This window comes from Heteronotia binoei, chromosome 2 (assembly GCF_032191835.1).
Source record: "Heteronotia binoei isolate CCM8104 ecotype False Entrance Well chromosome 2, APGP_CSIRO_Hbin_v1, whole genome shotgun sequence".
In the NCBI taxonomy this organism is placed as follows: Eukaryota; Metazoa; Chordata; class Lepidosauria; order Squamata; family Gekkonidae; genus Heteronotia; species Heteronotia binoei.
This window is the reverse complement of record NC_083224.1, coordinates 138,488,116-138,504,555: the sequence shown is the minus strand read 5'-3', so window position 1 is coordinate 138,504,555 and position 16,440 is coordinate 138,488,116. Positions and strand designations below refer to the sequence as shown.

The following is a 16,440-nucleotide window of genomic DNA, read 5'->3' as shown; positions in this document are numbered from 1 at the left end:
GGGGCAGCACCACATTCTCAGAAGAAAGGACTGATACACCAAGGAAGGAAGATCAAGTTGCACTCAAGAAGACTTAAACTGGTTCAATGGATCAAAGACTAACTAATATTTACAAGGTGGAAGGAGGAACTTAAAACCTCTCAACATCACAAGAATGTTCACATTTCAAACAGAATGCATCCTGTTAATTTAGTTAAATCCATTACTAGTAGGGAGGAAAAGCTTACACAGGAAACCTTTAGCCAGTTACGTATACAAGTATACAGGAAAGGCTAGCTTTTCCATGCCTCTCAAGGCTATCATTGAAGATAAACTTATAGTCAATTCACACTTTAGTTTTTTTAACTCAGGCACAAAAATAATGATTAAAGAACCATAGAATAATAGAATTACAGAGTTGGAAGGGACCTGCAGGGTCATCTAGTCTAACCTCCTGCACAATGCAGGAAACTCACAAATACCACCCCCTAAATTCACAGGATCTTCATTGCTGTCAAATGACCATCTAGCCTCTGTTTAAAAACCTCCAAGGAAGGAGAACCCACCACCTCTCGAGGAAGCCTGTTCCACTGAGGAATCACTCTAATGGTCAGGAAGTTCTTCCTAATGTTGAGCTGGAAACTCTTTTGATTTCAACCCATTGGTTCTGGTCCTATCTTCTGGGGCCAAAGAAAACAATTCCACACCCTCCTCTATATGACATCCCTTCAAGTACTTGAAGATGGTGATCATATCACCTCTCAGCCGCCTCCTCTTCAGGCTAAACATCCCCAGCTCCTTCAACCTTTCTTCATAGGACTTAGTCTCCAGACCCCTCACCATCTTCATCGCCCTCCTTTGGACCTGTTCCAGCTTGTCTATATCCTTCTTAAAATGTGGTGCCCAAAACTGAACACAATACTCCAGGGTGAGGTCTTACCACAGCAGAGTAAAGTGATACCATCACTTCACATGACACACATTACCACCAAATGTGAATAGCTGACATGCACGTAAATGGCCAGGTCTCCCTGTACAGAAGCAGCAACAGCGACCAAATTGGGCCACGGGTTCCACAGTTAACTCTAGGAAACGTGGAGTGGTTCTACACTAGTCAACTGAGGTCCAGTAGTCACCAAACATACATTTATAGTGACATTGATAACAATCTTCTGTTCTTTCAATCTTTCCCTATCACACTCATAACTTTTTCAGAAGCCAAATTTATTGTATTTGTTTAATAGAATAGAAGCACAATCTTTAGTACTGAGAAGTATTTACACTACCAATGTTTCCCACTCACCTTATGCCGCTCTCACGTTCCTCTTCTCAGCGGGGCTTCCTTCCGATTTCACACTATCTGCCCCGTAGTATACCCTGGAGTGCCGATCGATGAAACGGCGATTAAGAAGACTAGAGAGACAGTGGCAACGTACTCTTGACAAAGCTATGAGAACATCTTATAGGTCATTTATGCAAACCTATGAGATGGCAGTCCAAGTCACAAAGACGACTTACTTTGCGTCCCGGATTGCCTCTGTGACCTCATTCCCAGCACAACATTTAGCATAATTTGGTCATTAACAACCTTACCACAAGGTAAGCCAAGCGTTAGAGAATTGGAAACTGGCTGTGAGGCTTTTGTGAGATTTTTTGCAGATAAGGGCTCATCGCTCCGGGGCAACTTTCCCGCCACAATTGATACATTGAAAGAACTCGAGGCACCGAGCACGTCTTCTGGTCCATTTCTAGATTTCATCACTCCACTTAGCCTGGAGGAGGTCAACAGGATCCTTTTTACTGTGCGCCCTACTACCTGTGGGTTGGACCCATGCCCGTCCTGGCTTACAAAAGCTAGCCAGGCATCACTACGTGAGCCACTGCAGGCTATTGTCAACAGATCCCTCTTAGAATGGATCTTTCTCACACCTCTTAAAGAGGCTGTGGTCCGTTCCCTCTTGAAAAAACCATCTGCAGACCTGGCCATATTGGCAAATTATCGGCTGGTGTTGAACCTTCCCTTTTTGGGTAAGGTTATAGAGTGGACGGTGGCGATTAAGCTGCAGGGATTTCTGGATGACACTTCCGCACATTCCAGTCCGGCTTTTGACCAGGTCACGCAACGGAGATGGTTCTGGTTGCCCTCATAGATGACCTCATACGACATCTGGATCGGGACAGCTCAGCAGTGCTGTTACTATTACATCTGTCAGCCACATTCGATACAGTTGACCATCAGCTACTGGCTAGCCACCTCGCCGACGTGGGGATTCAGAGGTCTGCCTTGCAGTGGTTGGCCTCTTTTCTCCACAGTCGGGGACAAAGGGTGGTGATAGGAGAGGAGTCATCCCAAAGGCATCCACTTACATGTGGTGTGCCACAGCGTGTGGTTCTGTCCCCGATGTTATTTAACAACTACATGCACCCACTTGCCCAGATTGTCAAGATGTATGGGCTGGGATGTCACCAATATGCAGATGACACCCAGCTCCATCTATTGATGGGTGGCCAGTCCGCCTGTACCCTGGAAAATCTAGACCTGGCTCTTCAAGCCATAACATCAGGCTGAGTCGGTTGAAGCTGAATCCGGCGAAGACGGAGATTCTCTATCTGAGTCGGGGTGGTCCGGGAAGGGAGATCCCTTTACTGGCTCTTGACAGGGTGTCATTAATACTGGCCCAAGGTCAAGAGCTTGGGGGTACTCCTGGAGTCTTTTCTTACAATGGAGGCCCAGGTAGCAGCCACTTCCAGAGCCACCTTTTTCCATTTTTGGCGGGTACAGCAGTTGGCCCCCTTCCTGGAGCATGCCGACTTAGCAATGGTGATCCACGCTACAGTCACCTCAAGAATAGATCACTGTAATGCTCTCTACATGGGGCTACTCTTGACTGACTCGGAAACTACAGCTAGTGCAAAATGCTATGGCGTGGCTGTTAATGTGGCTCCCTCATTGGGAGCACATTCAGCCAGTGCTGAAAGAGCTGCACTGGCTACCTATTGTGTTCTGAGTCTGTTTCAAGGTGTTGGTCTTGACCTTTAAAGCCCTTTATGGTCAGGGGCCTGCTTATCTACAGAACCGCCTTTCTCCACACGTTCCCCAGTGAGCACTGCGTTCAGGGACACAAAATCTACTGTCCATCCCTGGATCAAAGGAGGCCAGGTTATGTTCCACCAGGGCTAGGGCCTTCTTGGTGGCAGCACCAGGAATGTGGAATGCCTTCCTGGAGGCTATAAGGGCCCTGCGGGATCTTTCTACCTTCCACAGGGCCTGCAAGATGAAACTGTTCCGACAGGCATTTAACATCTGACCCAGGAGAAGACTGCCACTCCACATCTCTAAAGAGCTATGATTACTATATGATCACCATCAGGAAAAGAATATGCCTATATTAAAGAAAGCACCATAGAATGTTTTTTAGAATGTTTTAATTGCAATTGTATTTTATTGTTTTTAAATTGTAAATGCAAATATCTAAATTGACTGTTAGTTGCCCTGAGTCCGCTTGCGTAGAGGACAGAACAGAAATTTAAGGTAAACAAAATAAATCAATAAACTATCTGTCCCAGGGCTGCAAGTAATGTTAGCATTTTTGTGCAGCAAACAGAAACTTCTAAAAACCAGTTTCTGTTTTCTGTGTGAAAACGCCGATATTACTTGCAGCCCTGGGGCACATAGTGTGAAATCAGAAGGAAGCCCTGCTGAGAAGAGGAACGTTAGAGCGGCGAGTGGGAAATCGGTGTATGCCTTATTTTACGTACAACCTACTAAAGTTCACCCACCACTAACACAGAGATTTTTCCAACTTGTTAAAATTAGCACTAAAATACCATTATGAATGTCAAAGAATTTTCAAACTATCGCACCTTTGCACTCATTTCACATGTCAGCAAGATCATGTTAAAGATCCTACAAGCTAGGCTTCAGCAGTATTTATTTGATTTTTATTTGATTTTATTTATATCCCACCCTCCCCACCGAAACAGGCTTAGTATGTAGATCGAGAACTACCAGAAGTTCAAGCTGGGTTTTGGAGAGGTAGAGGAACTAGAGATCAGATTGCCAACATTCGATGGATTATGGGGAAAGCACAGGAGTATCAGAAAAATGTCTATTTCTGTTTCATTGACTACGCTAAAGCCTTTGATTGTGTGGATCACAACAAACTGTGGCAAGTCCTTAAAGAGATGGGAGTACCAGAACACCTCACATGTCTCCTGAGAAACCTGTATAAGGGTCAAGAAGCAATGGTCAGAACAGGATATGGAACAACTGATTGGTTTAGAATAGGAAAAGGAGTTCGACAAGGATGTATATTGTTACCCTGCTTATTTAATTTTACATGCAGAGTACATCATGCGGAATGCTGGCCTGGATGAAGCACAAGCTGGAATTAAGATCACCGGAAAAAACATCAACAACCTCAGATATGCAGATGACACCACTGTAATGGCAGAAAGTGAGGAGGACCTAAAGAACCTCTTGTTGAGGGTGAAAGAGGAGAGCACAAAAGTAGGCTTGAAACTCAAAAAACCTAAGATCATGGCATCCGGCCCCATCACACCTTGGCAAATAGAAGGGGAAGACATGGAAGTTGTGACAGACTTCACATTTCTGGGATCCAAGATCACTGCAGATGGTGACTGTAGCCATGAAATTAAAAGACGTTTGCTCCTTGGGAGAATAGCTATGGCTAACCTGTGCAGTATAATAAAAAGTAGAGACATCACCCTGCCAACAAAAATCCGTATAGTGATAGCGATGGTATTCCCGGTAGTAATGTATGGCTGTGAGAGCTGGACCATAAGGAACGCTGAGTGCAGAAGAATAGATACTTTTTGAGATGTGGTTCTGGAGAAGAATCTTGAGAGTCCCTTGGACTTCAAGATGATCAAATCAGTCAGTCCTAAGGGAAATCAACCCAGACTGTTCCCTGGAAGGTCAGATGCTGAAACTGAAGCTCAAATACTTTGGCCACCAAATGAGAAGGGAGCACTCACTGGAGAAGATCCTGATGCTAGGAAAGACAGAAGGCAAAAGAAGAAGGGAACGGCAAAAGATGAGATGGCTGGACAGGGTTACTGATGTAACAAACATGAATTTGAGCAGACTTCAGAGTATGGTGGAAGACAGGAGGGCCTGGTGTGACTTTGTCCATGAGGTCGCAAAGAGTCGGACTCGACTGTTCGACTGCACAACAACAAAACCACTATGAATTACAGCCATTCTCAATGTGAAAATGGTGAGTAACAATTAACTTAGAACCATATTCTGAATCCCTGGGAAAACCTAGGAAGTAAATCATTCTAATGGTGTTAAATATCCCAGCCCAGACTTTCCACTGTGATAGTGCAAACAGCTAATACCACAGCATTACTTGGCTTGCAGAAAATGGCCCTGGTTGGGAAAGTGTCCTGATTACTTAAATTGTCCAAGAACTGCTGACAGCACCATATGTGTCTTTTGTTCTAAGTGTAGATTCCTCTTAAAAACTTGAAGAGACTCTCTGAAATGAAGAAATTCCTTATCCCAAAATATGAGATACGCAATTAATTTTACTTCCCCCCGCCTTTCACTAGACGTTCCTAGCAATGCAACACAAAACTGAAATTATTATCGGAGTTCCTTCCACACAAAAGTTGTTTAAGAAGCCAGTACAAACATATTCAGAGTTAGCTTGGATCCTGAATTCTTTTTCTGCTAGCAGGAGGAGGATTTACACTGACTCCCTCTTCATAGCAGCACCTCCCCACCCACCCACCACCCACCCTCCCTTCTGCAAACATTAATGGTGGTCCTGGGTGTCACTTGTCTAAAGAGACACAATGTCAGAGCTGGGGAATGAAACTGGAGGAGAGGGAGGCAGAAAAGTTAGGAGTACATAATGCAGGTTACGTGGACTACTGCACCCTTCTTAAATCTTCGTTCGTGAAGTCAAGCCGAGAGAGAGACATAATGCAGGTCCACTTGGGATGAAAAGGATCAAACTACTTAACTTGCTTTCTTACCTCTTTCCCACTTTGGGGGAGCGTAGCTGGTGGGGCAGACAAAACAGAATTTCTTTTCTATACCTCATTACGAAATAATAGGGTAACCTCTATGAATTACAATCCAGAAATAGCCTACCAACAATCTCATCAGTTTTGAGATTGTTCATACTTACTGGAAATGAGGAAAGCCTTTATTTTTTATATTTTTTAAATAATATCCTATTGTTCTGTCTTAAAGACAATTGGGCATGGATGAGTTATCTCCACATACTGCGGAGGGGTCCACCAAGTGAGCTAACAGTGCTACACCCACCAATTAAAAAAAAAAAGCTGATGCACCAAGATAAGAAAACAATAAAATGCTTTAACACAATACAATTGCAGAGTTAAAGAAGCAGCTCTGATTCCCTTTTAATGTGCAGGGTGGGGGAGGACCCAAGATTCTCTCAAAACCTAATGTAGCTCAGTTTTTTTTATGTCACAAGAGTCCATAGATTATGGTTGATTTCTCACAAGAGTTACTGCATCCAAAATATGCTTTTTGTTTCAAATTATTTCCAAAACCAAACCAGTTGCTAAACATAAAGAACAGCAATCAATTTCATTACACATTGTTTCCAACAGAACACCAAAAAAGTCAACAGAGAAGCACCTTGCCATTCAATAAACCTTTCAAACTTGGTACGATTTTGCTAGGCCCTAGCCCCAGGGGAATACCCTAATGCTACATAAGAATGTGGAGGAGATAAAATAAGAACAAATAACTTTTAACTTTGATGAGATGAATTTTTATTCCACTTAAGACTTGGATTTGATAGAAAATCTTGAAAGATGCACACACAAGCAGCACCGTGCAATTTGTAGAAATCAGAGCAATTATTTTTGTATGCTAGCAACATTTAATCAATCCTAATCTGAGTTTCACTCACAAAAATAATAAGAGTTCCATGGCACCTACAGACTACAACACTTATGGCATGAGCTTTTGTATCTATTACATCAGATGCATTAAGTGATCAGTTCATAGATAAGAAAGTATGTTTCACCCTGAAGTGTGTTTTTTTCTCCAAGTCCTAAAAATTTTCGAGGACATTTTCTTCTTTTGTGGAAGGACTGGCTAATTCTTTCAAAGACTGACATTTGTAGGTAACACATTACTATAGCTATTGTAGACATAAGGGTTCTGGACCACCAACTGTGTGTCCAGACATTCAGCCATCAGAAGGCACAATTAACCTGTACTATTTGCATCTAAAAATAGATATACCTTATGAGTCATCATTTATTTCTTATGCAGCCGTTGGTACTGATCAAGTTGACTTCCCAAATTTTAGATTCTTATTCTTCATTCTCTTTGTTATGTGACTTTATACAGCAACATCCTATATAGTGTTCCACAAGCATAAGGTCTTCTTAACCTCATTTACTTGGTAGCAAATTCCACTGTATTCCATGAAGCAGCTCAGTCATACACACATTCACCAAATCTAGCACCTCCAGTATGCATCTAAATGCTTCCATAGTCTCTTCCATATTATAGATAAATAAAATAATATAATAAAAATAACCTGCAAGAACTATGCTAGGGAAGTTTAAGAGTCAGGTAAGTGGCACAAGCCATATGCAGGTGGCTGAAATATAAAACTGAATCTTCAAATCATTTAAAACAATGACTCAAAGTTATACTTAAAACAGCAGCAGCACTTTTTACAAAGGGTGGTTTAAACCAGGTTACCAGGTCTGTGTTGGAAAATATCTGGAGACTTTGGGGGTGGATCCAGGAGAGGGAGGGGTTGGGAAGGGGAGAGGCCTCAGTATGGTACAATGCTGTAGGGTTCACTCTTCAAATAAGCCATTTTCTCCAGGGGAGCTGATTTCAGTCAGTTGGAGATCAGTTGTAAAAGTGGGAGATCTCTAGGCCCCACCTAGAGGCTTGCAACCCTAGCTTAGGCAAAGCAGCTGAACAATTCAATCTCATCCCACTGGCTGATTTCTGGAGAAATTTCAACAACTTTTCCTTTTAAATACTATATAAAAGCCCATAGAGGTCTAAAACAGCTTGCACAATCTTACTTGGTTTAAAATAAAGATTAAAGTCAGATATCTTTCAAGGACTAACTGGATTTGAATAGTTCCCATTATCTTATCTATCTTCAGAGCAGAGTTGTATTAATATGGTTGGATGGTTAAATGAAAGATTTCTTTGCTGAGTCCCTAAACAGAATTTGCCTCAGCACAGTACTGAAAATGGTCTGGGTCCACAAACTAAAATGGTCATGGTCAACATATTTGCTGCCTCTTAGAAAGTTTTTCAGCATATGTGTAGAGAATATTTTTCTTGTCTTTTACAGGATATGCACTGCAGCTCCTCCATATAAAAGAACACTGAACAAGGGATTTATATATGCTTTCAAAACACATTCATACACAGTGCAGACACAGGCGCCTCCCCCCCCCTCCCCAGATATTCAAGCACTTATTTTGACCATCTATTCAATGTTCTATTGCCAAGTAGAAAATAACATACAAAACCACTAATTTGATCAGGGGTGGGGTTTACAGAAAACTCATGGAATGGAGTATGGTACGCATGAACTATAAAATTCCAGGTTTAAATCCTTACTAAACCATGAAGCTCAACTACCTCACAGGACTGTTGTGATGACTAATAAGATCTTTCACATATTCTACTCCTTTCAGCTCCTTGGAGGAAGGACAAAATACCAATGTGATAAAGAAATAAACAGTATCTGTCACCAATGAGAAATTGTACACCAATAAAGAAATAAACAGTATCTGTCACCAATGAGAAATTGTACACCAATAAAGAAATAAACAGTATCTGTCACCAATGAGAAATTGTACACAAGTGGCTTCCATAGGCTGAACCAGGACTCAAATTTCTCCTCTACCAATTAGCTCACTAGGAGAACTTGAAGGCAGTCACTCTCTCAGTCTAACCTACCATCATGGGGTTGTTTGTTGTGAGGACAAAATGGAGAAGGGGAAGGAGGTTGATCTATAAGCACATCTTCCCATATGTTCTGTCCCTCAACTGAAACTGAGCATGCAAGGATATGAGGAAGGGAAATGCAGCTTTTAACAATATTTTCTACAAGTACTGTGATCATAAAAGGGATGCTTTTAAAAAGGTACACACAATAATTACTAAGGGAAATTGGTAGCTACATGTAGGGACCTAAGCTCCTAATTAGCTTTTAACTTCTTTACATTGCAAAAGTGGCTGCATAGAGCATCACCTCTCCTTTGTACTCTGCACTTCCATAGGAAAATAAGATTTCATTCACTCCTACGGACACAAAGGCCAACAGGAACACATGCCCATAGAACCTCTGACAAATCACAAACTGCCATCTAATGAAACCACAAGTGAGAAGCGTGTGCTATGGTCATAACTGTCCTTCAACACTCCACCAAAAGCTTCACAGAAGGGAAGAGGAGATAGGTCTTAAAAGTTGGTTAGGTAAAGTAGACTTTCAAAGGGCAATATCCCCTGAGAGAGATTGCTGGTCTGCATTCCGTGAAATCTAAATTGGAGTTGCTACTACACTTTTTTCCCAATTCCAGTCCATGAGCCGTGTCTTAGAACATAACCAACATTCAACTAAATAGATAACAAATGTAAAAGCTTTGCAAGATATTCAGGGAAATAAACAGTGGTGTTTACTGTTCAGCATGCATTGGCAACGGGGGAGGGGGGTTGAAAAATTACTATACGTTCCAGGCACATATCTTATCTGTAATGGTTGAAACAGAACTATAAACACGGGAATACACACAGATCTGTTCCCTTGTTCCATGTGAAAACATGGCTGGGATGATGGGGTGAGGATTCCTAAAAGATGTAAAGGATTCCTAACAGATGTAAGGCAGTTGCTGGGTACCAGGGACTGTGAGAATTCTGATACAAATGTAAAGATATTAACATTTTTTAAAAAAGCACATTAGCAAAAAGTGATGGCAGTCATGATTTAGACTGAAATCCTGTGCATACTTCCTTTGTGATAAGGCTCGCTAAACTCAGTGTATCTTACTTTGGGATAAAGATGCTTATGGCCAGGAAATGAGATTTAAATTGATGGTGACTCACTTCCAATCGACGTACCCAGTTCCAAAACACATAATGTTAATTTGCCACTAATAACTTACCATCCTGTTATCAATAAGCCCAAAAAGTGAGGGGGGGAAATGTATACAGGAACCCCAACTGCATTCTTTTGAATTGGCTTATGCATTTTTAAAGTTGCTCTGTCTTCTGCTTAAATAACTTGCAGCTTTGCTGGTATTCAAGGAAAACAATAGTGAAAGGCCTAAACCAGAAGAGTCCAAAAATACACCACTTGCTACTTAAGGACAGTCACCCTGCAGTGATTTGCTGTGTTCCATTGTCAATTAATCTTTTCTTTTCTCAACTCTCTCTATTTTTAATAGGTAAAGCAGAGCCGGGAAGAAGAATCAGTATTAATAGGTAAAGCAGAGTTGCTGAGCCGGGAAGCAGTATCAGCAGCAAATAGCTGTTTCAGGCACTTTTCTCGAATATCTGAACATTCCAATCACATAATGATCTGAAATTATACATCAAAAAGATATCTATAAAAAGAACACTGATAGGTACCCCACAAAATAATAATGCAACAATGCATTATTTTTTTTTTAAAGGAAGATATATAAATTACGTTGTTCCCACAAATGTTCCAAATATTCTGGCAGCTATCAAAACATGCATTTGATCAGCTACTTGCCACAGTGCATGGATCTATACTCAAAGTTCATCTTGGGATCAACACTACAGAGCCTCATTAAGTTGCTGTTTAGAACATGTTCAAATCTTCATATTTGCAGTATCTACCAAGAATTTTGAAGCTCACTTTATAAAGTTATGCATAAACATAAGCCTTTGAACTCAACAGATTACAGAAAGATTAATTGTTAGATTAAATCTACTTAATTCTAGATAGACAAAGATAGAGAGATGTGCTTATATCTTACCTTCCGTGCACTGCAGGAAGCTGACTATCAGTAATAGCCAAAATCTTTTCATTCTGCAATCAGAAGCCACCATTATTGACCCCCTTTAAATTTTCTTTTTATTCCTTAATGAATCCAGTTATAAATGTCCAGCGTCATTCAAGTGGGTAGTCTACATCATTGTTCATAACTGAGGAGAGAGATGAAAATGAAAAACTAAAATTAATCCATGTTCATTACTAAAACTTTTAAAAATGACACAGGGAACAGTCTCTTGTTGATGAGAAAATTAAGAAAAAACACTGTTAACTTCATGACCACAGAGAATCTTACACTAAAAATCATGATAAGGAAAACAGGAGGTGTTAATGATACTGGCATACTCCTACAGAAAATGGCTAGGATTTCTAGGAAATATCAAGCTAAAGTGCCAAAAGACAGCAAAAAGAAAACCTACATTTTAAAAAAATGTAAGGCAGCTGCCAAAGAGAAACTAAGCAGGCAGTCTCTCCTTCACAGGCTCTTTTGAAAGTAGTACCACCCTTTGTGTTATAAATGGCTGTGCACCCCTCAGACAAAAAACAGAAGCAGCAACAATGCTATCAAAACATCTATTTTTGCTGAGGCAGCTCTTGCCTCTTTTTTGACCAGCAGTATTCATGTGTTAAACACCAAATATGTCTTCTGTGAAGACATTGCTTCTTGGATCCAAAGAGAGATCATTAAAATCTTCATGGCAACTATGACAGCAATGAATGGAGTGCTAGCTTATATACCTCAGGGCTCAGCATCTGTCAGAACTTAGACATGGCACATAGACAAAATCACACTGAAATCTTTGAGGTGTAGGATGTTGCTCCCTCACAACCAAGTAATCAATCACACACCCTCCATACACACAAAATTAAGATTAGGCAGAAGGGTTTCAGGGCCAGGAGTTTCATGTACACTTGAGCCCCAACATCTATTTTATTTTAAATAAGTGACTGTGATTTCTTCCACATACCAAAAGGGGTAGTGGTGCTTGATAGCTAATATGAGACTAGTATACTACACATACATTTTGAAAATTTCAAACCAACACAGAAAACTAAGAACAGATGAATATCCATTTATCTTCTTTACTATGAGAAGCAAACAACTTTCTACAGCCCAGGAGGTGGCTGAGCACCATGTATTTCTGGGAACGTCAATCTCTCTTTCAAAACATCAACATCTAAGGCTACAAGAGAAACCTTCCACATGCAAACAAATAAGTCTAGGATGTTCTACAAACAAAACAGCTCTGGTAGCCTTGCTTTGCCAAGAAACAGTGAAGTCAAACCAACAATGTGAGCTTTCCAAAGCTACTCTTTTTTTTCTCCTTTTTGCAGCCTACTAGTGGCTTGAGGGGGAGGGGGGGAATGAATCCTCTCCAAACTGCCCTGTAGTTGCTCACATCTATAAATCAGCCATGAGCAATCATTCCTTCACCAGAGTACAGCCTCTGTGATTCTATGGACTTCCAGAGTAAAGATGTGGGTCTGAAACTTTTTCCAGCTGTGACCCAACATGATCACTTTGGCAGTCAGTTACTCATCTCCCCAGTATTCTTGGGTGGGAATAATAATGAACAACCTAATACAGTTACTACATCAGTTTAAACATACTGACTATCCCAGAAAGGAAACTTTGTTCATTGTAAATTTCCAGGTACTCTGAAATATGTCCTACTGATTTCATGTTGAAGGCAGTATGTGCTTAGCTTGCAAGCATTAGAAAGACTTGGCAGTACAGGTGATCCTTAACAGAAAGCCCTCCAGCACCAGTCTTTTGCAGCAGTGGTTCCCAACCTTTTTGGCACCATGGACCAGTTTCGTAGAAGATAATTTGTTCATGGACCAGGGATGTGTGTGTGTGATGGTTTCAGGATGATACAATTGTGCACTTTATTTCTATCATTACAATGTAATATATATATTACAAAAAATAACTCACAGCCTGGTTGTATATTATAAAAAATTAACTCACAGCCTGGTTGCTAACAGGCCACAGATTGGTATCAGTCCATGGTCCGGGGATTGGGGACCTTGTTTTACAGTACATGCAAGCCTCATAAGAGCACATATTCAGGATCACTCGCTGAAGATTAATTAACCATTCCTAGAATTACTATTTTCTGGAAGATGGTAAATTTCCTTCCTACTTTTAAATGCATGGAATTATGGATGTGATCAGACAAGCTGTTTGTTCTGATGTAGTTACTTCTCTACTGGATTTAAAGTGCGACATCTGCCTCCCATTCCCCAGTCATCAGCCTCCCCATCCTCACCCTAACTTTCCCAACACCAGAGAATGTCCAATATTTACGGATGAATTGTTCTCACCATGCATTTCCGGACACTGATCCAGACAGTTGCTTCTGCATCCTAACCCATCACGCCCTCCCCCCAGTTAGCAATATGTACATGCAAAAAGTAGACTTTAAAAAAAAAGTTGTTGCCTGCCCACTCTATGGTGACTGCAAAGCAGTAGTCTGATTGGTCTTGATCAGTCAACAACGGGGTGAAGCTGGATTAGGGTGGCATGTCTAGTCAAACCTCTTTGAAACAGTTTTCTGGAAGATGGTACATTTCCTTCCTGTTTTTAAATGCATGAAATTATGAGTGCAATAGGAGTTCCAGAAAAATTAGATGTGTGGCCAGACCAAACCAAGTCTGTCATCTGACTGCAGCCTATGTATGAAGGGATTGTAGTAATTCATGTTAGCAGTTATAACAACAGAAGCATAATAATTATTCCAGGTTAATAACTTCTGTGTAAAGGACGCGAGCCTGGGTTCCTCTGAGTCACCATCTCTCAGGTAAGTAGAGCTGTGCTTAGAGCTATGGGTCCTCAGGGCTATATGTACACAAGAAACCAGACCTTGGTAAATATATGAAGGTTTATTAAATATTTAAAGAACAGGCTAACACTAGCAACAATCTTGTAGCATTTAAAAAAAAAGAAAGCTAGCTTTTCTAATAGACTGATACTTTGTAATACATGGCATAGTCTTAACATTTCCAAAATCCAAGGTAGAGGCTTAAGCATCTTCTACATAACCGATCATTGCAATGAGGCTTGGTATAGTCAGAGCCTCTGACTCTTGTCCTGTAAAACCACAAAATTAGCATGGCTCCCTTCTGGTCTATGGTTTAATTATAGTATCTTGCCAACTGACATCAGGTGATATTCCAAATCTGAATATCAGGGTGCACACTCACTGGAACCATCTAGAAGTTTATTACATCACTCCTGTCTCCCTCTTCTATCTAGTGGACCACAGGTTCACAGGAAGAACCAATTACCACATTCTTGATTCCAACCCTGAAAGAGACAAGGATGGTGTAGGTAAGGAGGTCCAACTACAGAGACCTGCAACCTGCAGTAGACCCTCTAGTATTCACATTAACCCGTGGGAGGGAACGCGGTACTTTGACTCACATTCTGGTTTTCAAAAGAAAGAGCTGAGAGGTGTAATTGTGTGTATGCATCCTAAAATCTGCTAATATTCTGAAAATGTGTATAATGAGAGAGGGCACAGGTTAAAACAAATTTCCCACATACATGGTGAAAGGGAATTGTTCTGATGTCCACTACCTGATCCTGACTCGTATTCATAATTCCTGACAGTTAATCTGACAAGTCTCCCAAAATCACCACATCTGTGGCTGAGTTTATATCATGTGTATGGAAGTTAAGGGCTAAAGAATACATAGATCTATTCTACCTGCCTGTTTTGCCTTTTTAATTTCAGTGGGTTCTGGTTGGTGGCAACCTTTTTTTTAATATTTTAGGTGTCTAGTTTTTGGACTGATTACTTCTGTTTTATTGTATTATTATGCCATTAAAGATTTGATTGATAGTGTCCCTGATCTGTCAATCAAAGAGAAAGTTCTTACTAGAGAAAGAACATTTGCTTCCTAACAAATCCACCAACCATTTAGAATGTATTAGAATCAAAATGGGAACAATTCAGTCCTGAAGATGTGGGTAGATAAGATTCAGGTTAGGATTAGATTTTTTTTTTTTTTAAACTGGGTACAAACCAGCAGAAGCTTGAAACAGCACAAAATTAGGGCTCTGGAAGCAATACTAACTTTCCTGCCTTCCCTCTTAGTGATATGCTCCAAGTTTCAGAATTCCTTTTTTATAACAGGTAAATACAGCCAACAAGCTCTGAACAAGTACCAGGCCAGAAAGATTTAAACTTTGACACAAAGAGTATTTCAATACAGGGCAGGCACTAGGGCATCTTCAATGGCATAGGGGAAGCGGTTCAGTGCAGACAAAACAAAGCATAGTTCTTTCCCTGGCAGAGGCCCAAGCACCTAGAGGTAAAAGATCCATCAGCAGTTAATCTAGTGGCAGCATGTCAGCTGCTGCAGGAATTTCCTGAAGCTAACACAAAGGAATAGTCGTGTTACATCTCAAAGTCTTTCACTCAGAGCAGGGAAAACTTTCTATGCTGAAAAATCTATACAGTCTATAAAGAAACAAGTGGCATGCATAGTTGAAAGGATGCATCTATTTTTTTCTTTTCTTTCTAAAAACTATTCCCAGTCAGGTAAATCGGTCCTGTCATTAGATTTGGAACGGAGGATGTATACAATCAAAGATACAGATATACACATAGAACACCACAAATTTAGATTAACTCTTTATCTCTCAAAGAGTAACGGCTGATCCATTTCACAGACTCTACAGATATTACAGTGTTACATGACTGAACCATTAGAATAATTCAAGCGCATGGCTGAGGCACATTAATAACTGAAAAAGAAACTAAGCCAGCCTTTTGATTACTCCCAGACTATTCAGAGGATTTTTAGATTTGCTGAGATTTGGGTTTAATGGGTTTTTTGATTTCCTGAACATAATGCTAGATGGACTGCTTAGGTATACACTTCAATCTGAAGAAAAGAGAAAGAGTTCCCCCCCATTGGACAGTTACAAGGCTGTGTTCTGTCACATGTCACCTCACTAGGGTGTTGTTTTTAAGAAGGAAAGAGTCCATAACTTTGTAGGAGACTGGAGACCACTTTTTCTGCACAGTAACTAGTGCAACAGCTGTCAAGATGGAGAAAACAGAGATATGAAAATAGGCTTTAGCCTGAGGATGGACCCCATTTGAGGTGTTGGCATGACTTTAAGTAGCTTGAGGATGTGTCTAGAACAACACAGAAGTACCCACAGGAGCAACAACTGTTGGCTGAAGGACAGTGCAAACCAATCTCCTCTGCCAAACAAAGTGTTGAGAATGTAGTAGCTGGCAGCAAAAATATATCTTGGTTCAGCTTTTTTTCTATTGAAAGACAAACCTGAAAGTCAGCAATCAGGCTTTATTGGATTATTTATCCCTTGTGCTTTCACCGAATAAACATGTTTTCTAAGCTTACATATCACAATCAAAAGCATTTAAAACTGAAAGCAGGGAATTTTATAGCAATACTCTAAACAGCA

The 16,440-nt window shown here is 40.6% G+C and overlaps 1 protein-coding gene across 21 annotated transcripts in view; it reads right to left on the bottom strand.

Annotated features, from left to right (window-relative positions):
- Positions 1–16,440, bottom strand: part of ADGRL2 (adhesion G protein-coupled receptor L2) — a 266,626-nt gene that overhangs the window by 188,167 nt on the left and 62,019 nt on the right. For all 21 annotated transcript variants that reach the window (XM_060232098.1, XM_060232101.1, XM_060232099.1 and 18 more), the window contains exon 2: positions 10,978–11,146. In XM_060232098.1, coding sequence (XP_060088081.1) covers positions 10,978–11,050 — 73 coding nt within the window. In that variant the 5' untranslated portion in view covers positions 11,051–11,146. The remainder of the gene's footprint in view (positions 1–10,977; positions 11,147–16,440) is intronic.